The sequence below is a fragment of the Suncus etruscus genome, chromosome 14 (assembly GCF_024139225.1).
Source record: "Suncus etruscus isolate mSunEtr1 chromosome 14, mSunEtr1.pri.cur, whole genome shotgun sequence".
Classification (NCBI taxonomy): Eukaryota; Metazoa; Chordata; class Mammalia; order Eulipotyphla; family Soricidae; genus Suncus; species Suncus etruscus.
The window spans coordinates 24,112,614-24,136,852 of NC_064861.1; the positions used below are offsets into that span (position 1 = coordinate 24,112,614).

At 40.6% G+C, this 24,239-nt stretch overlaps 3 protein-coding genes and 1 non-coding gene across 7 annotated transcripts in view; all 4 read right to left on the reverse strand.

Annotated features, from left to right (window-relative positions):
- Positions 1 to 12,148, reverse strand: LOC126027857 (protocadherin beta-7-like). Of its 2 annotated transcripts, XM_049786895.1 has the most exons (2): positions 12,019 to 12,148; positions 1 to 1,479 (listed from the first exon to the last, which is right to left on the reverse strand). In XM_049786895.1, exon 2 carries the CDS (start codon positions 1,474 to 1,476, stop codon positions 1 to 3), a length of 1,476 nt encoding a protein of 491 aa, XP_049642852.1. In that variant the 5' UTR covers positions 1,477 to 1,479; positions 12,019 to 12,148. The 2 variants fall into 2 exon arrangements, with proteins under 2 accessions (XP_049642852.1, XP_049642851.1); XM_049786894.1 differs by lacking the exon at positions 12,019 to 12,148 and having other exon boundaries at positions 1 to 2,409.
- LOC126027856 (protocadherin beta-6-like) overlaps positions 1 to 24,239 on the reverse strand; it is a 78,532-nt gene that overhangs the window by 11,723 nt on the left and 42,570 nt on the right. The window contains exon 1 of one of the 3 annotated variants that reach the window (XM_049786893.1): positions 2,073 to 2,164. The exons of the other annotated variants lie outside the window; for them this stretch is intronic. The gene's annotated coding sequence lies outside the window, so the exon portion shown is untranslated. Of the gene's footprint in view, positions 1 to 2,072; positions 2,165 to 24,239 lie in introns of those variants that run through there. 3 annotated transcript variants of the gene reach the window in all.
- Positions 8,578 to 8,792, reverse strand: LOC126028933 (small nucleolar RNA U3). The gene has a single exon (XR_007502606.1). It is a non-coding gene; the product is annotated as a small nucleolar RNA U3 (small nucleolar RNA).
- LOC126027849 (protocadherin beta-17-like) lies at positions 10,471 to 23,548 on the reverse strand. The gene is made up of 2 exons (XM_049786884.1): positions 21,153 to 23,548; positions 10,471 to 10,567 (listed from the first exon to the last, which is right to left on the reverse strand). Exons 1-2 carry the CDS (start codon positions 23,546 to 23,548, stop codon positions 10,540 to 10,542), a joined length of 2,424 nt encoding a protein of 807 aa, XP_049642841.1. The 3' UTR covers positions 10,471 to 10,539.

Below are 24,239 nucleotides of genomic sequence, written 5' to 3' on the forward strand. Positions count from 1 at the left end.
CTAACTAGTCCCATAACTATTCAGAAAGGTAGGGTTTTCCTCTAGGACATCGCCAGTGGCTTGTGGCTGAAACATGGGCAGAATGGGCTTGAGGAACTTGAAGTCATTGGTGCCAGCGCCCCCCGCCAGGCACACCTCATACCGGTAGCTGTGGGACAGGGTCCCCGCACCGCTGGCGTCCAGCAGCTGTCCCGGAAAGGGCCCATCGGGCAGACCCGGGTAGGGGTAGCCGCCCCCCGCCGCCGGCCCGGCCCGCCGGCACAGGCGCACGGCCACGAAGGCCAGCACCGAGAAGAGGAAGAGCGACGACACGCACGCCAAGGCCACCACCAGGTAGACGGTGAGGCGGTCGTCGGGCGCCGCGCCGGCCGCCGCGTCGGGCAGCGGCAGGAAGGGCTGCGAGAAGCCGTCCACCAGCAGCACGTGCAGCGTGACGCTGGCCGACAGCGGCGGCTCGCCATTGTCCCTGACCAGCACCAGCAGCCTGTGCTTGGGCGCGTCGCGCTCGCTGAGCGGCCGCGCCGTGCGCACCTCGCCATTGTGCGCCCACACGCTGAAGAGCCCGGGCTCCGTGGCCTTGAGCAGCTGGAAGGACAGCCAGGCGTTCTGGCCCGCGTCGCCGTCCACCGCCACCACCTTGCTCACCAGGTAGCCCGCCTCGGCCGCCCTGGGCACCAGCTCGCTGCACGCCGCCGACGCGTTCTGCAGCGGGTACAGCACGAAGGGCGCGTTGTCGTTGCGGTCCAGCACCTGCACGCGCACCCGCGCCTGGCCGCTCAGCGCGGGCGAGCCGCGGTCCTGCGCGCGCACGGAGAACTCGAAGGCGCGCACCGCCTCGAAGTCCAGCGAGCGCAGCGCGAACAGCTGCCCGTTGTCCGCGTTGATGGACACCAGCGAGGCGAGCGGCAGCTGCGGGGGCCAAGGCTCGGGGCCCGGCAGCAGCGAGTAGGTCAGCTGCGCGTTGCTGCCCGCGTCCGCGTCCGTGGCGCTCACGCTGCCGATGTGCAGCGCGGGGCTGTTGTTCTCGCCCACCAGCAGGGTGTAGGAGGGCTGGCTGAAGGCGGGGGCGTTGTCGTTCACGTCGGACACCTGCACCCTGATGGTGTGCTGCGTTGCCAGCCTGGGGGTGCCCAGGTCTGTCACCGTGATGGTGATATTGTACTCTGATCTTTCTTCTCTGTCCAGTGGTCTCTCGGTTTCCAGTGTGAAGTAATTCTCTACAGATTGCTTCAGAACGAAGGGCAGGTCTACCTGGATGGAGCAAGCCATCTTCGCGTTGTTGCCTGAATCTCTGTCTCTAATCCTAAAGACAGCCACAATAGTGTCCGGAGAATTTTCTGCAATTGGACTACTCAGTGAGGACATGAGCAGTTCAGGTGGGTTATCATTTATGTCTGTCACATCAATCACTACAAAACATTTCCCAGAAAGTCCTCCACCATCCTTGGCCTGAATAGTTAAATTGTAAGTTTTCATGACCTCATAGTCCAACTCACCAATAAGAGAAAGGCTGCCAGATGTTGGATTGAGTTGAAAAGTTTTGAGAATTCTTTCAGTGGCATAGAAAAATTCATAGATAATTTCTCCATAACTTCCAATATCTAAATCTCTAGCTGATACAATGAGTACTAGGGATCCAATAGGACTATTCTCAGGCACCTGTACTTTATAAAGTGAATGTTCAAATTCAGGCGCATTGTCATTCACATCCACAATCTGTATGTATACCTGGGTGGTTCCAAATCTGGGTGGAGAACCTCCATCTATGGCTGTGAGGATTAAAGTGAGTTCTGACACTTCTTCCCGGTCCAGTACTCGATCCAGGACCAGTTCAGGATAGATAGTTCCATCCCCACTATCATGAACATTTATATGGAAATAGGCATTGGAGCTGATTGTATAATTTCTCAGGTTATTGCTTCCAACATCTGAATCCTGTGCATATTCTAGCAGAAAGGTATAGCCTGGCGTGGTACTTTCTGGTATTTTCAAGGAAATTTCTCTTTTTAGAAAAACTGGTGAATGATCATTAATATCTCTGACCCATAGTTCAGCAGGGAAAATCTGAAAAGGTTTTTCTAGTAGCACCTGGAAAGACAGCACACAAGGCTCTTTGGGGCCACACAGATCCTCTCTGTCTAATTTCTCACTTAGAACCAAATCACTAGTTTGCGGATTCAGTACTAAAAACAGTATGTTCTGATCTGAAAAGATTCTAGCTCCCCGAGCTGACAGTTCCCCAGTCTCCAACCTCAAGTCTTTTGCTAGGTTAGCCACAAAGGTGCCTTTCTCTGTTTCCTCTGCTATGAAATAGCGAAGCGGTTCCGCAGCAACCCAAGACACTCCCAGAAATACACAAAAAAATAGCACTTGCCTTTTCTGCACAGCATGCTCCACTTTAGCCTCCATTGTTTGTTTAAGCGATCTTCCAAAACACCAGTCCTCAAGCAAATGGCAACAATAGAATCATTTAAAGGGAGCTCAGAATATCAATGCCTGTAGGGAAGGATCCCTTCCTTGTCTGGCCAGTTTTATTTAACACTGCAATGGACTAGAGTCCTTGGATGCAGGTGTAGTTTTTTTCTCTTTTGAGCCTGCAGCGCCACCTTGCGTTTTGTGGCGTTTTAACCTCCTTTTAAAAGGGAGTAAATTAGAAGATGGTGGTTGAAATCAAATGAAAGAGCAGTGAATTTTCACCCCCATGTCCTTGCCCTTTCATCTTTTGCTTCACAGTTACGACAATAGTTTTCCCCTCTGATTATCTGCATTCATAAAATAATTTTGTTCGTTCTTTAAAAGTTTCCTTTTAAAAAGTTCTAGTATAAAGAAACAACATTTAACCTCCATCAAAAAGTTATCAGAGTTTGGGAATCCTTCATTTCTTTCTCAACTTCGTAAAAGCTGATCTCAAGTTCAATAAAGCCTCTTACTCTTCTTTGGGAGTTGAACAATTCTTCAAGTTTCAAGGTCATCACTCAACCAGTGATATATTCCTTGTCTCCACCACTACCCTTCACCTTCACCAAACATGTTATTGTTTCTATATAATTAAATGTTTAATATCTCCAAAAGTATATTTAATAAATACATTAAAAACAATAGTTGCAAAGAAGTCAAGTTAGTAGAAGTGTTCCTAGGATTTTGTCTTTAAATATGACATTTGCTCTCCATTTGGAATAAATGCTCCTTTCTTGAATTAACATTTAATATTCTTTCATTTTTTTAAATTATTTTAGTCTGTTATATTTGTGCTTTTGTTAATTAGCTTTTTAATTCTCAAGATTTTTAAAAAATATAAGTGACTCTTAACGAGCCCATATATTAATTCACAGATGGCTTTGATCTGATCATTACTTAGGGTTTTTCTCATCCCAAATGCTCTCTATATGTGTGTACAAGTGTGTATTTAACTTCTGTAGCTTGGTCTTAAACTATCTTCACAAAATGATTTAGTAAATTGTCCATTTGTAAACATATTCTCATCTATTTTTACATAATTAATTATAATTTGTCTTTTAAATGAGTTAATTTTGGTGTCTTTACTGGTGCTAACTCTTGAATGTCTTTTTTCATTTTACATTTGGTGATTTGTTTGACCCAGGTTTTGTTTCCTATTAAGGTTATATGTATATAAAATCTATTCACTTTTATCTGGATTTGAAATTTTGGGTTTTATATTATCATTGTATTTATATTTAGTTTTATGTGCTGTCTTTCTGGTAATGCTTAGTGGTTTTGTTTCATTATTGGAGTGACTTGCAAGATGTCTATCTTACTGATCATTTGAAGTGCAGCTTTTTTCAAAGTCTATTGAAAATCAATTGTTAGTTTAAAATCAAATGGTATTAGGAGCGTTATAATAAACCACAATAGGTTTATCCCTATAGAGAGTCAAGAATTGCAGGGTGTGGCCCAAAACCCAAAAATTAAAAACTTTTTGGTATGTGTATGTGTAGTGCCAGTAATCAAAGTTAGGCCTAACAAATGCAAAGTAGTTTTTACCACCAAACTACATTTCTAGCCTACTCAATTATTTTCAGTTTACAATTGCCAGTAATAATTTTTCACTTACATTTTTGAAAGTATTTTTACTCATTCTTCCCATATTTCTTATTGTTTTTTAGTTATATCTTTAAACATATACATAGCTCTGTGATCTGAGATATGATTTGTCCTTTAAGTTGGCATAACTCTCTTCATCTACTGCAGTGTTTTTAACTTTTATGTGCAAAGGCACACTTTTTTCATGAAAGGAACACCACCATTAGAAAATGTTAAAAAAATGTAACTCTTGCCTTTATTGGCTATACATGAAGTAGTTATCTTAAATAGGAATCAAATAAACACAAAGTAATTATCTCTAATAACTTTGTTATGATAAAGTATTTTATAATTGTTCATATTTCTGTTCACTTACTCAGTGTGAAACCTGGGCCTGTTTGGCTGAACACAAAGCTGATGTTCTGGTAGGAATTGAAGAAAGACACTTGTATCTCTTCATCAACAGCTCTTGGTCTCTCTGTCTTTAGAATCTAATGCCTGTTCTATTTGTGAGCCGAAAATGCATGTTTCAGAAGAAATTGGAATTTTCCCCTTGGCACACCAGACAATATCTCACTGCACACTAATGTGCCGGGGCACAGTGGTTGAAAATGCTGAATTCTACTGCATAAAGATCATACCAGAATGTTCCCTTGCTGTCATTCTTACAATTCTCTTTGTCTTTTATTCTAGTTAAATTTCCTATTTCTAGGATTTTTATTTATTTTTTGTTTCTACTATTGCTTTAAAAGATCATTCTTCCAAGTCTTATCAGATTAAAAGGAAGTTTATTGATGACAGCCTTCAAAAAGCCAAAGTCCAGTGCCAGAATCCTATATAGATAATATAGCTAGAGTATTTGCCTTGCATGCAGTCAACCTGGGTTTGATCTCTGGCATTCCATATGATTCCCTGAGCACCAGCAAGAATGATCCCTGTGACCCCAAACCAAAGGGAAATAAACAAAATGCCTAAGATCTTCAGCTCTAATCTGGACTCATTGTTTAAAATAAAATTGTGTGAGTGAAGCAATAGTACAGTGGATAGGATATTTGACTTGCATGCATCTAACACAGGTTTGATTCCTGGCATTCTATATTCCAAAGCCTGAAAGGGGTGATTTCTGAGCACAGAGCCAGAGTAACCGCTGAGTGTTGCTGGGTGTGATCCCCCAAAAATTAAATAAATAAATAAATAAATTTGTCAAGTGAGATCATTCTTAACCTTCTCTTGGAAGTCATTTCACTCTATCTTGCTTAGAATCTTGTCTTCTCTGTTTTTTCTTTGTTCAATGCTTTATTTGTTTTATTATTGATAATTATTTTTTACTTATTTTTTTGAAATTCCTACAACTCAGATGTTAGATGTCAGGCATGATCTCGGTCTCCTATTTGCCACTTAAAATAGTTTTGAAATGTTTCCTAGAATATTCTCATGTTTTCAAGCACTTTCTTATCAAGATTAAGTTATTATGAGAAAAATGAATATAATAAATTAATCTTTTTATCAAGATTAATTTATTATATTCATTTTTCTCATATCTTTATTCCTAGACTCCATTCTCATTTGAGGATGAAGTGAAATTTTAAGTTTTTTCTTCATGAAAGCTTTGTTTTTCTCACAATGTCTTTCACCTTTTATTAATTTTATTTACTCTCAAGTTCCCCCTTTCCTTTGTTCTTGTTGTGATGACCCTCTATTTCATCCATGCTTGAATGTGGTAGTTGCATACTTTTAGATGTGATGCTGAGAGTTTCAACAAGAGTTGAGATATTTGTACATTTGACTGCAGCACTTGTAGGTTTTTGCACTTTTTCTTTTACTTTACTTTCTTTTTCTTTTCTTTTCTTTTTTTTTTGCTTTGATTGCACATATGATTACTGTGAGCTATATCCTTCATGGAGACGCACAAGATTATAATTGCGGTGCTTTCACCCACAATCTTGGTGATCACAAAAAACTGGCTGCAGTGATGACAGAAGTCACATACACAGCAAATAATCACAGAAAGTACAGGGCTGGTGACAACACAGTGGGTAGAGCTTTTGCCTTCACCTGGCGCCAACCCAGGTTCGATCCTCGGCATCTCCTATGGTCCCCTTAGCCTGCCAACAGTGATTTTTTTTAGCACAAAGCTATGACTATATAGGATAACATGACAATATGCTGAGTGCCAACAGGTGTGGCCCAAAACCAAAGAAAAAAGACAATACAATATCGAGGCTTAAATAGAAGAAATGCCAAGATCATGCTCACACACCAAAATTTGCACTGGGCTATTTCTTGAGTTGTATTCTTCATTACATTTTATTTATTTCTTTATTTTTGATAAACTTTCTTCATTTGTACACTTATTCTTCTTATTGAGTTTAGAAGACCAAAAGGCTCAGTTATTGATTTAAGTATGTAAAAATGAGTCCAATACGACCATTACCCTAAGGGTAGCTGGGAGCACTTACAATTTAGAAACTCTAGAGCCAATGTAATTAAGACTTTCCACATTAGCTAGTAAGATTTCCACCATGAAAAGGGATAAATTGAAAAGACAAAGAATTGAGTGTGAGAAGAAGTGTGTAATGTGGAGATCCACGTCATTTTGGGAAAGATAAATTATGCCTCACTGAAGCTTGCCTTCTTTATCTCACTATATATCCTATATAGTTCAGTACAGGGCTCACAATGGGTTGATGGTTTCTCAACATCTACTTTCATGGTCACTATGGTTTAGAAAGTAAATGGCACATTCCAGTAGTAGCATGCCATATCGTCTCACATTTTGTAAACTACATAGAATAACACGACAATGTGTGATTTAAAGAAAAAATGGAATTGAAGTTTTGCTGTGTATTTGAAAAGAGAGCTAAAAGGTTTATAATTATTCCCACTGAAAAATCATCTATTTTGGTATTTGGGCCACACCCAGTGGTGCTCAGGGGTTTACTCCAGACTCTATGCTCAGTAATTACTCATGGCAGTTCTCAGGGGAACATATGTATTGCTGGGGTTGGAACCCACATCAGCCATGTGTGAGGCTAACATACCATTTATGTGGCCTACCCATTATACTATTTCTCTGGTCCCCCAATCGTCACTTTTTAACAATAGGTGTTCTATATTTCACTGGTCACATATTTTTAACACCCACATTTCCCCCACAGGTTTGCCAGTGGAAACTCAAATGTAAGAACTTTTTCAGTCATCAGAAAACAGTTGTGCTACCTGAATGCTCCATTGAAACAAGCAAACATAAAGAATACAGAGTGTATTATTATAAGATATGAAATGTCCAGAACAAACAAATCCACAGAGATATGAAGTTGACTGCTGGTGTCTAGGGTTGGAGAGAAGGAAATTGGAAAGGACTGTTAATGGATATAAAGTTTCTTAAAGACTTATGAAAATGTGTTACAATTCTAAAGTTAGAGAGTAGTAATGACTATAAAATTTTGAATATTCTCAAAACTCACCTGTATATATGTGTCTGTATATTTATGCTTTATATATTTTATGGTGCTGGAGAGATAATAGAGCAGGTCTGGTGCTTGATTTGCATGCCACTAACCTTCACCACCCATATGACCCCAGAGAATAGACAAGGGTGATCCCTGAGCACAGAAACAGTTATTAGCCGTTCACATCATTGGCTGTAAACAAAAGGCCTACAAAATATATATGTGTATTTTATAAGATGAATTGTATGTAAAAAATTTTAAATCTAAAAGATGTCTTAAAGAAACACTGAGAAAAAGAGCTTTTTGTTTTGCCTTTGCACTCCCAGGATTACTCCCAGTGCAGCCAGGGTTGCTTGAGGGATCCTGGCTTTATAGAGAGTGAACCTGCCACTGACATGTGTTAATTTCAAGTTCATTTCAGCTCATTGTGATAGATCCCTCAACTAAGAATAAAAGTTTTTTCAAAATAAAAATAGCAAGCACAGAAAATTAATAATAAGGATTAAAAATAGTGAAAATATTCTATAACATCTAGAAAAATTAAAAATAAAAGTAAACAAAGAAATATAGCAAAAATGAAATGCTAACCTTTAGGAGGTAACTAAGCAGTGAAGAGTTAAAAATTAAGTACCCTGATGAGGATGTGACTCAGTGACAGAACCATTCATGAATTTGACTTGCATGTGTGAGGTCCTAGGTACAATTCTTGCCACAATAAAATGATATGTGAGATAATAATACTTGAGTTTAAACTTAAAATGACACAAAACAAAATCATGACTGAGTCTGAAACACATGTCTCAAGATTAATACCTCTGATTGACTGCACAGTACAATGAATGGTAAACCTTTTACACAATGGCATACAATAAACTCTAGAACCACTAGACTTAATATAATAACTAAATTATTTAGTAACCTAATCTAGAGAAAGTCAAATCATATATCTCATTATCATCACAACTGGAATTTGGGATCATATCATTTGTTAAGAATAGTCTTGTGCATTTAAGAATAGGTAGCAGCAACCCTGCATCCCTGATCTCAACCCTCTAGAAGACTATATCAACCATCTTTTATTTTTACCACTCAGACTGCATCCTCTCCCTCTACCCCTTCCAGAGGAAAGGGAAAAAGATCATCAATGGCAAGAGGCAGTCACAGAAGTGACACCTAGAGCTGGCTTCATGCTCAGGAGAGGACACTTGACTCCTCCTCATGACTTTGCACTAACTCTGCATGATCAGAGAAACCTCTCTAGTCACATACTATAGAAATGATCCCTGAAAGTATAGTCTTCTATATCAACCATCTTAAAAACTTCCAAATTCTATGAATGTTATTAGATGTGTGAGAAAATAACCCCTAACCTAAAAACAGAGTTTTAGAAGAAAAAACAGGTGTGACAAAAGTGGGAAATCAGAATGCTGATCATCTCTATCTGAATATTAGAAGAAAAGTAAGAAATATCTTTAAAATACTAATCACAAATATTACCTAATCTATGATTCCAACTTGTCACAGTAGTCAAATTAACATTTAAAATATTCATAAATAAAGTTCTCAATAAATTTGTTGTCAAATTTTCTTCAGGGTGGGAAATTCAGAGAATTTCCAAGAAATTTCAGAGAATTTCAGGGTAATGAAATTTCAGAGAATTTCAGGATAATGAAAATCCCAAGGGACAGTTATGCATAGATCTAGGAAGAGAAATATAGAATTGAGTAAGTATCTGGGTGACTTCAGAAAAAACAATTGAACTAAGAGATTTCTTTACAAGTTTAATAATACAGAGAATATCCTTAGCATATATGTAAGTTAAAACATACATAGGAAAGAAAATAATCTGAAAAGTAGGAAATTATTAAATGCAAATAAAAGCAGTAGCTAAATTAAGAAAAACAGTTATAAGCAATGTTTACCATCAAAATTGATATTAAACAAAAGATAAAGTAGAGTATGTGTACGTCCTCTAATTTGAAAAAAGCTATTATCTGAGCGAAAAGAATGTTAGAAAAATAGAAATAAATAGCATGGGAAAATTTTGAAAGTTTTTTTTTTTTTTTTTGGATTTTTTGGGCCACACCCGGCGATGCTCAGGGGTTACTCCTGGCTGTCTGCTCAGAAATTGCTCGGCTGCTTGCAAGGCAAACGCAGCTGTGCTATCTCTCCGGGCCCAAAATTTTGAAAGTTTTAAAAATTGGGGGCAGGGCGGTGGTGCAGGGGAAGGATGTATGCCTTGCACTTGGCTGCCCTAGGACAGACCAAAGTTCAATCCCTCTGTGTCCCAAAATGTCCGTGAGTGATTTCCATAGCAAGGAGTAACCTTTGATCATCACTGGGTGTGGCTCAAAAACAAAAACAAAAAAATCTCAAATATATTGAGGGCCAGAGAGATAAACTATAAGGTAGAGATTTGCTTTGGGCATGGAAAATTGCAATCCCAACTTCACATCCCACCTTTCCAGAGTGATTTTTGAGCACAGTAAGGAATAAGTCCTAAGTCCAGTGAGTTTGGCTCCAAAATAAAGCACAAAACACAAAGTCACCATTTGCAATGGTAGTTAAAGACTCATGTGAAGAATAAAAATATACAATTCTTTTAACCCTAATAAGGTAAATGAGCAAATTCAATGTGAAAAACCAAAAATTTAATTAACTGCTAAAACTCTCACTGCACAAAAACTGAGACAACATTTTTAGGAGTATACATCAGAATATGACTTAGTATGAACATTCAAACCAGGCCTTCAACAGATAAAACATATTACTAGTTGAAATTAACCATGATTATAATATAATAACAATTTTCTTATGTGCAAGAGAGCTATAAAAATTTATATTAAAATATTTATCGCATCACATTATTAATTTAATCACTCGGTTTCCAAGTTTAGAATTTTCTTCTATGTCCCCACCAGTCCATTCACCAGTGAAGTATGAATTAGTTACAAGGGAGAATTTTTAAAGGTGGAGTTTTTCTTTCTATACTCTTAAAGTATCTCCAGGACACTGAGAGTAGCAAAACACACATCAGGGACATATCCTAACTAGTCCCATAACTATTCGGAAAGGTAGGGTTTTCTTCTAGGACATCGCTAGTGGCTTGTGGCTGAAACATGGGCAGAATGGGCTTGAGGAACTTGAAGTCATTGGTGCCAGCATCCCCCGCCAGACACACCTCATACCGGTAGCTGTGGGACAGGGTCCCCGCGCCGCTGGCGTCCAGCAACTGTCCCGGAAAGGGCCCGTCGGGTAGACCCGGGTAGGGGTAGCCGCCCCCCGCCGCCGGCCCGGCCCGCCGGCACAGGCGCACGGCCACGAAGGCCAGCACCGAGAAGAGGAAGAGCGACGACACGCACGCCAAGGCCACCACCAGGTAGACGGTGAGGCGGTCGTCGGGTGCCGCGCCGGGCGCCGCGTCGGGCAGCGGCAGGAAGGGCTGCGAGAAGCCGTCCACCAGCAGCACGTGCAGCGTGACGCTGGCCGACAGCGGCGGCTCGCCATTGTCCCTGACCAGCACCAGCAGCCTGTGCTTGGGCGCGTCGCGCTCGCTGAGCGGCCGCGCCGTGCGCACCTCGCCATTGTGCGCCCACACGCTGAAGAGCCCGGGCTCCGTGGCCTTGAGCAGCTGGAAGGACAGCCAGGCGTTCTGGCCCGCGTCGCCGTCCACCGCCACCACCTTGCTCACCAGGTAGCCCGCCTCGGCCGCCCTGGGCACCAGCTCGCTGCACGCCGCCGACGCGTTCTGCAGCGGGTACAGCACGAAGGGCGCGTTGTCGTTGCGGTCCAGCACCTGCACGCGCACCCGCGCCTGGCCGCTCAGCGCGGGCGAGCCGCGGTCCTGCGCGCGCACAAAGAACTCGAAGGCGCGCACCGCCTCGAAGTCCAGCGAGCGCAGCGCGAACAGCTGCCCGTTGTCCGCGTTGATGGACACCAGCGAGGCGAGCGGCGGCTGCGGGGGCCAAGGCTCGGGGCCCGGCAGCAGCGAGTAGGTCAGCTGCGCGTTGCTGCCCGCGTCCGCGTCCGTGGCGCTCACGCTGCCGATGTGCAGCGCGGGGCTGTTGTTCTCGCCCACCAGCAGGGTGTAGGAGGGCTGGCTGAAGGCGGGGGCGTTGTCGTTCACGTCGGACACCTGCACCCTGATGGTGTGCTGCGTTGCCAGCCTGGGGGTGCCCAGGTCTGTCACTGTGATCGTGATATTATACTCTGATCTTTCTTCTCTGTCCAGTGGTCTCTCGGTTTGCAGTGTGAAGTAATTCTCTACAGATTGCTTCAGAACAAAGGGTAGGTCGTCCTGAATGGAGCAAGCCATCTTCGCGTTGTTGCCTGAATCTCTGTCTCTAATCCTAAAGACAGCTACAATGGTCTCTGGAGAATTTTCTGCAATTGGGCTACTCAGTGAGGACATGAGTAGTTCAGGAGGGTTATCATTTATGTCTGTCACATCAATCACTACAAAACATTTCCCAGAAAGTCCTCCACCATCCTTGGCCTCAATAGTTAAACTGTAAGTTTGCATGACCTCATAGTCCAACTCACCAATAAGAGAAAGGCTGCCAGATGTTGGATTGAGTTGAAATGTTTTGAGAATTCTTTCAGTGGCGTCAAAAAATGCATAGATTATTTCTCCATTACTTCCAATATCTAAATCTCTAGCTGACACAGTGAGTACTAGAGATCCAATAGGGCTATTCTCAGGCACCTGTACTTTATAAAGTGAATGTTCAAATTCAGGCGCGTTGTCATTCACATCCACAACCTGTATGTATACCTGGGTGGATCCAAATCTGGGTGGAGAACCGCCATCTATGGCTGTGAGGATTACACTGAGCTCTGACACTTCTTCCCGGTCCAGGACTCGATCCAGGACCAGTTCAGGATAGATAGTTCCATCTCTGCTATCATGAACTTTTATATGGAAATAGGCATTGGAGTTGATTGTATAGTTTCTCAGGTTATTGCTTCCAACATCTGAATCCTGTGCACTTTCTAGAAGAAAAGTAGACCCTGGGATGGTACTTTCTGGTATTTTCAAGGAAATTTCTCTTTTTAGAAAAACTGGCGAATGATCATTGATATCTCTGACCCATAGTTCAGCAGGGAAAATCTGAAAAGGTTTTTCTAGTAGCACCTGGAAAGGCAGCACACAAGGCTCTTTGGGGCCACACAGATCCTCTCTGTCTAATTTCTCACTTAGAACCAAATCACTAGTTTGCGGATTCAGTACTAAAAACAGTATGTTCTGATCTGAAAAGATTCTAGCTCCCCGAGCTGACAGTTCCCCAGTCTCCAACCTCAAGTCTTTTGCTAGGTTAGCCACAAAGGTGCCTTTCTCTGTTTCCTCTGCTATGAAATAGCGAAGCGGTTCCGCAGCAACCCAAGACACTCCCAGAAATACACAAAGAAATAGCACTTGCCTTTTCTGCACAGCATGCTCCACTTTAGCCTCCATTCTTTGTTTAAGCGATCTTCCAAAACACCAGTCCTCAAGCAAATGGCAACAATAGAATCCTTTAAAGGGAGCTCAGAATATCAATGCCTGTAGGGAAGGATCCCTTCCTTGTCTGGCCAGTTTTAACACTACAATGGACTAGAGTCCTTGGATGCCGGTGTAGTTTTTTCTCTTTTGAGCCTGCAGCGCCACCTTGCGTTTTGTGGCGTTTTTACCTCCTTTTAAAAAGTGAGTAAAAGAAGATGGTAGTTGAAATGAATTTCACCCCAATGTCCTTGCTCTTTCATATTTTGCTTCACAGTTATGTCAATACATATTTTTCCTCTGATTATCTGAATTCATAAAATAATTTTGTTGGTTCTTGAAAAGTTTCCTTTTAGAAAGTTCTAGTATAAAGAAACAACATTTAACCTCCATCAAAGAGTTAACAGCGTTTGGAGAATCCTTCATTTCTTTCTAAACTGCGTAACAGCTGATCTCAAGTTCAATAAACCCTCTTACTCTTTTTTGGGAGTTGAACAATCCTTCAAGTTTCAAGGTCATTACTCAACCAGTGATATATTCCTTGTCTCCACCACTACCCTTCACCTTCACCAAACATGTTATTGTTTCTATATAATTAAATGTTTAATATCTCCAAAAGTATATTTAATAAATGCATTAAAAACAATAGTTGCAAAGAAGTCAAGTTAGTAGAAGTGTTCCTAGGATTTTGTCTTTAAATATGACATTTGCTCTCCATTTGAAATAAATGCTCCTTTCTTGAATTATTTAATATTCTTTCATATTTTAAAATTATTTTAATGTTATATTTGTGCTTTTGTTAATTAGCTTTTTATAATCAAGGTTTATAAAAAATATAAGTGACTGTTAACTAGCCCATATTTTAATTCACAGAGGGCTTTGATCTGATCATTATCTTAGGGTTTTTCTCATCCCAAATGCTCTCTATATGTGTGTACAAGTGTGTATTTAACTTCTGTAGTTTTATCTTAAACTATATTCACAAAATGACTTAGGAAATTGTCCATTTGTAAGTATATTCGCACCTACTTTTACATAATTAATTATAATTTTTATATGAGTTGAGCTTTGTGTCTTCACTGGTGCTAACTCTTGAATGTCTTTTTTCATTTTAAATTTGATGATTTGTTTGACCCAGGTTTTGTTTCCTATTAAGGTAACATTCATTTTTATCTGGATTTGAAATTTTGGGTTTTATATTTTTATTGTATTTATATTTAGTTTTATGTACTGTCTTCTGGTAATTCTTAGTAGTTTTGTTTCATTATTGGAGTGACTTGCAAGATATCTATCTTACTGATAATTTGAAATGCAGCTTTTTTCAAAGTCTATTGAAAATCAATTGTTAGTTTAAAATCAAATGGTATTGAGAGCTTTATAATAAACCACAATAGGTTTATTCCTTTTTCATCATCATTTTACTGTTCTCTTTCCAATAGGCAGCCATTTAAACACCTGTAATTATATCTTCTTCCATTAATATGCAGTCTTCTGAGTTTTGAGTTACTGTTTTTTATCATCAGTTGAATCCTTTTTAAATTAGTTCTTAGGTATCAACAATTTGAAGGTTCTTTCATTGGCAGCATTGCTATGGGTTCTTTGCCACAACAAGAAATTCTCAGGCTTATTCCTGGTTTTGCTCAGAGATTACTACTGGTGGTTCTCCATGACTATACACAATATCAGGGATTGAATCTGGGTAGGTAGCATGCGAAGTAAGTGCATTAACATCTATATTATTTATCTAAGGACAAGTTTCTGTTCTCTCTTTTTAAAATAAATATTTTGGAGCTATAGAAATGTTGGGGTGGGGAGGAGGGTGATTTGGGACATTGGTGATGGGAATGTTGCACTGGTGAAGGGCGGTGTTCTTTACATGACTGAAACTCAACCACAAGCATGTTTGTAATCAAGGTGTTTAAATAAAGATATTAATTAAAAATAATTAATAATGTAATAATAAAGAAATAGAACAATAGGTAGAGTGCTTGCCTTATATGTGGCCAGAGTTTGACCCCCAGCACCCCGAATGGTCCCCCTGAGCACCTCCAGGAGTAACTCCTGAGTGAAGAGTTAAGAATAGCTCCCTATGTGGCTAGAACAGTGGTGCAAGCAGTAAGGTGTCTGCCCTGCATGTGCTAGCCTAGGATGGAACCTGGATTGATCCCCCAGCATCTCATATGGTCCCACAAGCCAGGAGCAATTTCTGAGCACATAGCCAGGGGTAACCCCTGAGTGTGACTGGGTGTGGACCAAAAAAAAAACCAGAATAGTCTTCTGGGCATTTCAGGGTGTGGCCCAAACCCCAAAAATTAATTGAATACTTTTTTGGTATTTGTATGTGCAGTACCAGTAATCAAAGTGAGGTCTAACAATTGCAAAGTAAGTTTTTTTTTTTTTACCACCGAACTACACTATTTTTAAAGTTTACAATTGCTAGCAGTAATTTTCACTTATTTTGTTACTTATTATTCCCTTATTTCTCATTGTTTATCAGCTACATCTTTAAACATACACATAATCTTATGTCCTGAGATACAATTTCCTTTAAATTGCCATAACTCTCTTCATCTACTGCATAAAGAACATACGAAAACATTCCTTTGCTGTCATTCTTACAATTCTCTTTGTCTTTTATTCTAGTTAAATTTTCGATTTCTCTTATTTTTTTTATTTTTTGTTTCCATTATTACTTTAAAAGTAATTCTTCCAAGTCTCATCTGATTAAAAAGAATGATCCTTCTGGAACACCAGGTGGGCCCCCAAAGCCAAAGGGAAATAAACAAAATACATAAGACCTACAGCTCTAATCTGAACTCATTGTTCACTATATTTAAAACAAAATTGTCAAAGTGGAGCGATAGTTGAGTGTTTGCCTTGCATGCAGCTGATACAGGTTCAATTCCTATCATTCAATATGGTCTCCAAAGCCTGCCAGAAGTGTTATCTGAGTGCAGAATTAGGAGTAACCCCTGAATGTTGGCATGTGTGGTCCAAAATCCAAAAATTAATTAATTGATTGATTGAATAAAACAAAGTTGTCATCTGAGGTCATTCTTAACCCTCTCCTGGATGACTTTTTCTTGTAACATGATTCTGCTTAGAATCTTGTCTTCTCTGTTTTTCCTTTCTCTCTGATTTTTTGTTGTATTATTGCTAATTATTTCTCTTATTTTTGAAATTCCTACAAACTCAGATGTTGAACCTCAAACATGGTCTTTAGCATTCTTAATTTTGTATCCTATATGCCTTTTAAGATTGTTATAAAATGTTTCCTAGAATATTCTCTTCTTTTCAAGCACTTTTATCAAGAGTAGTTTATTATATTCATTTTTTTTCTGATATCTTTATTCTGGATTCCTTTCTCATCTGAGGATGAGGTGAATTTCAAGTTTTTTTTTCTTTATGAAAGTTTTGTTTTTCCCAGAATATCTTTTATCTTTATTAATTTTATTCACTCTCTTCTCCCCTTCCCTTTTTTCTTGTTGTGATTACCATTTATTCACCCATGCTTGAATGTGGTAGTTGCATACTTTGAAATGTGGTGCTCACTGAGAGTTTTACCAAAACTTGAGATATTTGTACTCTCGATTACAGCCCTATGAGCTTTGCACTTTTTCTTTTCTTTTTTGAATGATTGCACAGGATTACTGTGAGCTGTACACTTCATAGAGACACACAAGTTTATAATTGTGATGCTTTCAAGGAGTCACTGTGCTGTTCACACACGCATGCTCACCAGTGGTTGCACTTTCTGACCATGCTGCCCACAATCCTTTGGTTGTGATGCTCAACAGAAGTAGCTCTCATTTTATCTAGTGATTTCAAAAACTTGGCTGCAGTGATGCCAGATATCACATACACAGCAGAGGATCAAAGACAGTACAGAGGCTGGTGATAGCACAGTGGGTAGGTAAGGCTTTCTCTTTACCCATGGCCAACCAGAGTTCGACTCTCAGCATCTTGTATGGTCCCCTGAGCCTGCTTAGAGTAATTTCTGGGCACAAAGGAGTAACCTCTGAACGCTGCCAGGTGTTCTATATTTCACTGGTCACATATTTTCAACAGCCACATTCTCCCCACAGGTTTGCCAGTGGAAACTAATATAAGGGCTTTTTCAGTCATCAGAAAACAAAACTTACTATACTAGAGTGAGGAAATAGGTTCATATATCACAGAAAGGGAAAAATGGCTCCTTCCCTGGTGACTAATAAGAAACAAAACTGCTTCAAAGGCAAATTTCACATTACCACCATGCACCTACCATGCATTACCACCATCATTTCCAGAGTATCCAGTGCTAGCAGTTGTGCTGCCTGAATGCTCCATTGACACAAGCAAACATAAAAGAATACAGTGTATTATTATAAGATATGAAATGTCCAGAATAAACAAATCCACAGAGATATGAAATTGATTGCTGGTGTCAAGGGTTGGAGAGAAGGAAATTGGAAGGAACTGTTAATGGATATAAAATTTCTTAAAGACTTATGAAAATGTGCTACAATTCTTGAATTAGAGAGTAGTAATGACTATAAAATTTTGAATGTTCTCAAAACCCAACTGTATGTATGTGTGTATGCTTATGCTTCATATAGCTGAATGCTTTAAAGGGAGTATTTTATGGTGCTGGAGAGAAAATACAGCAAGACTGGTGCTTGCCTTGCATGCCACAAACCCTCAGCACCTGTATGTCCCTGAGAACAGTCAGGGATCCCCGAGCACAGAACCAAGACCTTAGCTTATACACTTAGTGTTCTAAGTGTACTGAACATGATCCTGGCATTTCTTCTATTTGAGCCTCAACATTGTATTGTCTTTATTTTCTTTGATTTTTGGCCACACCTGGCAGCGTTCAGAGGTTACTCCTTGCTTTGTGCCCACTGGCTGTGACCTAAAGGCCTACAAGAATACAAATGATTATTTTATAAGATGGATTGTATTAAATAAATATTTAAAACTAAAAGTTCACTCAGCTCCCAGAGTTATTCCCAGTGCAGCCAGGGTTGCTTGAGGATCCCAACTTGGTAGGGAGCGAACTTGCCATTGCCCTGTGTTAATTTTATGTTCATTTCAGCTCATTGTATCATATCCCTCAATTAAGAATAAAAGTTTTTTGAAAATAAAAATAAAATAGCAAGCACAGAACATTAATCATAAGGATTAAAAGTAGTAAAAATGTCCTATAGCATCTAGAAAATTTAAAAATAAAAGTAAACAGAGAAAGATAACAAAAATGAGATGCTAACCTCTAGGAGGCTAACTTAAAATGACACAAAACAAAAACATGACTGAGTCTGAAACACATGTCTCAAGATTAATAACTCTGATTGACTGCATAGTACAATGAATGGTAAACCATTTACACAATGGCATATAATAAACTCTAGAGCCACTAGACATAATATACATAATATAATAACTAAATTATTTAGTAACCTAATCTAGAGAAAATCAAGTCATATATCTCATTATCATCACAACTGGCATTTGGGGTCATATCATTTGTTAAGAATAGTCTTGTGCATTGTAGAACAGGTAGCAGCAACCCTGCATCCCTGATCTCAACCCTCTAGAAGCCTATAGCAACCATCTTAAAAACTTCCAAATTCTATCAAGTGTTATTAGATATGTGATAAAATAACCCTAATCCTAGAAATAGAGTTTTAGAGGGAAAAACAGGTCTGACAAAAATGAGAAATCAGAATGTTGATCATCTCTATCTGAATATTAGAAGAAAAATAGGGAATACCTTTAAAATCTAACAACAATACCTAATCTATTATTCCAACTTGTCACAGTAATCAAATTAACATTTAAAATATTCATATAATCAATTTCTCAATAAATTTATTGTCAAGTACTCTTCTTCAGCTTGGGAAATTAAGGGAAGAAAGCTCAGGGTAATGAAAATCCCAAAGCACAGTTGTGCAATAGATCTAGAAAAAAAAATATAGAATTGAGTAAGAATCTGGGTGACTTCAAAAAAAAAATCAATGGAACTAAGAGATTTCTTTACAAGTTTAATAATACAGAGAATATCTTTAGCAAGTATATAATAAGTTCAAACATACATAGGAAAGAAATAATGTGAAAAGTAGGTAATAATTAAATGCAAATAAAAACATTGGTGTAATCGAAAAAAAGGTCTAAGCAATGTTTATAATCACAATTAATATTAATCAAAAGATGAAGTAGAGCAAATGTATGTCCTCTAATTTGAGAAAAAGCTAATATCTGAGAGAAAAGATGTTAGAAAAATGAAAATAAATAGCATGGAGAAAAGTTAAAAGTTTTCAAAACTGCTACATGATGTCAGGCTTGGTTAAATTTGGGGAAAATGATATAAATTTAGATTAAAATTTAGAAGCATGTAATATCCATAAAATTAAGTGAATGAGTTCTGTAATTATGTTGTAGTGTTTATAAGGTAGCATTCATAAGGAAATTACATATAACAAACTATATAAAGAAAGATAAGGAGTGTAGTTCAGCTAAGTGATGCCAATAGATTAAAATGCATCATCTTGCTCTTTATAGATTTTTCATCAAAGATCTATCATTTCAGATTTCTTTGTTTTATGACATTCAAGCAAAATCTGATAGTTTTCAACACTAACAATGTATTGTACCTTCAAATTATAAAATAATTTATCAACATACACATTCAGAAAATATTGTATAATAGTTGGTAATGTTATGAAATTATTTCTATGAAAGATAATGTTAATTTACTTTAATTTTATAATTGATTGATTTATGGGATAACTTTTTTTTTTACAAATAAGAATCATTTCTATTCCAAAGCCATTCATCATGGCAAAAGCTCATCTAGTAAGAGCAGAGGCCTCACACTGCCGAGAGGCCACTGAGTACTGAAGGAAGTGGTTAATATTTTTAAAAAATATCCCAACAACATTTTCCCACTCTTTTGTATTCAAGTCATTTAATATAACAGCAAAGCCAGAAAGAGCGCTCAAAAGGCTGTGGCAAAGTTTTACATTCAAGAGCTCAGATTCGAACTCCAGCACAAACAGTCCTCCAAACAAACTGCAATCAGTGAACCCAACTGCCACTGGTTGCCAAAAGAAAGAAAATAAAAAACAACAGCAAATCATTTGAATCTAATATATTATATATAATATCATATTCAACTTAGAAAATATCCAGATAAAATATTGGTTCTTCTAAGAAAGGGCAAAAAAGTATTTCAAAACAATATAAGATCAAACATTTATGAACAGGATCATAAGGGTTTTTTTTATTTATTTTTGCTTTTTGGGCCAGAGTCAGTGACACTCAGGGGTTACTCCTGACTATTCGCTCAGAAATCAAAATGGCTCCTGGCTCTGGGACCATAAATATGGGACACGAGGAATCAAACCAAGGTCGGTCCTGGATCAGTCCTGTGCAAAGCAAATGCCCTGCTGCTGTGCTATCACTCTGGCCCCAGATCATGAGTATTTTCATTAAAATAAATTATTTAAAAGCTGAAAGATATTGAAGGCAAGAGAGATAAACTATAAGTAAGAGGTTGCTTTGTGCACGGATAACTTGGGTCCCAACTCCACAACCCAGGTTCTCCAGAGTGATTTTCCAGCATAGAGCCAGGAGTTAAGTCCTAAGCCCATGAGATGTGGCTCCAAAACAAAACAGAAAACACAAAATCATCACTTGCAATAGTAGTTAAAGACTCATGTGTAGAATAAAAATACACAATTTATTTAACCCTAACAAGATCAAGGAACAAGATCAAAGTCAAAAAAACCTTAACTGCTAAGACTCTCACACACCCAAAAACTGAGATAACATTTCTAGGAGGAAGAACATCAGAATGTGAGACAGTATGAACATTCCACCCAGGCCTTCAACATATAAAACACTTTCATTACTTTAAATTAACCATAATTATGACTATTAGCACGGATAACATGATGTTCTTACTTGCATGAAAGCGATGTGAATTTATACATTAAAATATTTATCACATCACATTATTTAATCCAATTGGTTTTCAAATTAGAATTTTCTTCTATGACCCCACTAGTCCCTTCACCCGTGAAGTACGAATTAATTACAAATGGGAATATTTAAAGGTGGAGCTTTTCTTTCTATACTCTTAGAGTATCTCCACACACATCGGGGACATATCCTAACTAGTCCCATAACTATTCGGAAAGGTGGGGTTTTCCTCTAGGACATCGCCAGTGGCTTGTGGCCGAAACATGGGCAGAATGGGCTTGAGGAACTTGAAGTCATTGGTGCCAGCGCCCCCCGCCAGGCACACCTCATACCGGTAGCTGTGGGACAGGGTCCCCGCGCCGCTGGCGTCCAGCAGCTGTCCTGGAAAGGGGGCGTCGGGGAGACCCGGGTAGGGGTAGCCGCCCCCCGCCGCCGGCCCGGCCCGCCGGCACAGGCGCACAGCCACGAAGGCCAGCACCGAGAAGAGGAAGAGCGACGACACGCACGCCAAGGCCACCACCAGGTAGACGGTGAGGCGGTCGTCGGGCGCCGCGCCGGGCGCCGCGTCGGGCAGCGGCAGGAAGGGCTGCGAGAAGCCGTCCACCAGCAGCACGTGCAGCGTGACGCTGGCCGACAGCGGCGGCTCGCCATTGTCCCTGACCAGCACCAGCAGCCTGTGCTTGGGCGCGTCGCGCTCGCTGAGCGGCCTCGCCGTGCGCACCTCGCCATTGTGCGCCCACACGCTGAAGAGCCCGGGCTCCGTGGCCTTGAGCAGCTGGAAGGACAGCCAGGCGTTCTGGCCCGCGTCGCCGTCCACCGCCACCACCTTGCTCACCAGGTAGCCCGCCTCGGCCGCCCTGGGCACCAGCTCGCTGCACGCCGCCGACGCGTTCTGCAGCGGGTACAGCACGAAGGGCGCGTTGTCGTTGCGGTCCAGCACCTGCACGCGCACCCGCGCCTGGCCGCTCAGCGCGGGCGAGCCGCGGTCCTGCGCGCGCACGGAGAACTCGAAGGCGCGCACCGCCTCGAAGTCCAGCGAGCGCAGCGCGAACAGCTGCCCGTTGTCCGCGTTGATGGACACCAGCGAGGCGAGCGGCAGCTGCGCGGGCCAAGGCTCGGGGCCCGGCAGCAGCGAGTAGGTCAGCTGCGCGTTGCTGCCCGCGTCCGCGTCCGTGGCGCTCACGCTGCCGATGTGCAGCGCGGGGCTGTTGTTCTCGCCCACCAGCAGGGTGTAGGAGGGCTGGCTGAAGGCGGGGGCGTTGTCGTTCACGTCGGACACCTGCACCCTGATGGTGTGCTGCGTTGCCAGCCTGGGGGTGCCCATGTCTGTCGCGGTGATGGTGATGTTGTACTCCTCCTGCTGTTCTCGGTCCAGTGCTCCTTCAGTGACCAAGGTATAGAAGTTTTCTATGGTTCGTTTCAAAAGGAAGGGAAGACGGTCTTGAATGGAACATGTCACTTTCCCATTGTCCCCAGAATCTGGGTCGGAAATTCCGAAAATAGCAACCACAGTGTCTGGAGAATTTTCTGGTATATTACTATTGAGTAATGACAAGGTCAGTTCTGGTGCATTGTCATTTACATCTATCACTTCTATGGCAACCGTGCATTTTCCAGAAAGACCTCCACCATCTGAGGCCTCAATTTCCATTTGATAAGATTGGATTCCCTCAAAATCCAACATTTTCTTTAATCGAATTTCTCCCATGACTGTGTTTATTTCAAAAGCCTGCATGATTTGCTTCGAGGCCTGGAAAAATGAGTAGGAGAGTTCCCCATGGGTCCCAGCATCCAAATCCCTAGCAGAGACAGTAATGACAAGGGACCCTATAGGACTGTTCTCGGGGACCTGAACCTCATAGAGAAGCTGTGCAAATTCTGGGGCATTGTCGTTTATGTCAAGAACCATAATGAGAACCAGGGAAGTCCCAGTCCTAGGCGGTGACCCACCATCCAGGGCTGTGAGAGTTAATCTGAGTTCTGGCTCTTGTTCCCGGTCCATTACTTTGTCCAGAACCAGTTCCGGATATTTCCTGCCATCTCTGTGACTTTGGGTGGAGAGGTGAAAATAGGAGTTGGTGCTAATTGTATAGTTCTGAACTGTGTTACTACCCACATCTAAATCTTGAGCTATTTTTAGAGGAAATATAGTCCCTGGGTGACTGATTTCTGAGATTTTCAAGATGATTTCCTTGTCCAAGAATTCTGGAGCATGGTCATTTATGTCTTGGAGATAGATTTCACCTTGAACAAATTGTACCGGATTTTCCAGCAACACTTGGAAATGCAGTAGACATGGATCTGTGTCACCACACAGCTCTTCCCGGTCCAGTCTTTCTTTTAGGAGCAAATTCCCACTCTTCTGCTCAAACTGCAGAAGCTGCTTATTTCCCTTGGAAATAATCCGGGTGCCCCGTGCATTCAGCTCACCTAAACTCAGTCCCAGATCTTTTGCTAAATTGGCCACTAAAGAACCGCTGTTCCTCTCTTCTAAAATGGAATACTTAAGGGTCTCACCTCCCACTCCCCACAATAATAATAATAATAATAATAACAGAGTACTAATGGCAGCTACTTGCCTTTTCTGACGTGTTTTGAGTAGCAGGATCTCCATGGTTCTTCCAGCTCCAGTAGATGCAAAATAATCACAGAACAAAGCAGCCAGCTCTCCTCGTCTTGGTTCAAAGATTTTTAGTCCTTCTTAACATTAACGTAAGTATTCTTGCCTCTCTGAAACCTAACCCCAGGAATGTCAGATGTTTCCTTTGTTTCCAAGCTGCTAGGTTTTTATGGAGACTGCAGGCTGTTTTTACTCTTAGCCTGCAGCGCCACCAGGCGTTCTTCTTTAACATCAGGCAGTATTCATTTCAAGACTGGATTTAGGAATAGCAAAAAAGTCTTTTGGTTCATAGCAAGTAATGAAGTCCCTTCCAAGTGGCCAGTCCTGCAATCTTATTAAGATAGTTAAGTATAGATATATTGGGGAATACATATATATTTATATTTGTATTCATCTCATTTATCAGGGAGTAAGTTCACAATACCAAGTATGATTTCAGAGTACATTCATTTATTTAACAAGTGCTTCTCTGCGTAGGACATTTTTCTAGCTTCTGGAGATAATGCAAAATAATTGTAGGTAAACAAAATTTTGGTTTTGGAGAACTTATGTTCTATTGTAAAGTAACTTGTTCTATTTTATTAGAAGTTATGGTTTGGTTTGGTTTTCAGACCACATCTGGTAGTGCTCAGGACTTACTCCTGGTGTTGCACCTAAGATTACTACAGGTGGTGCTGAGGACTAT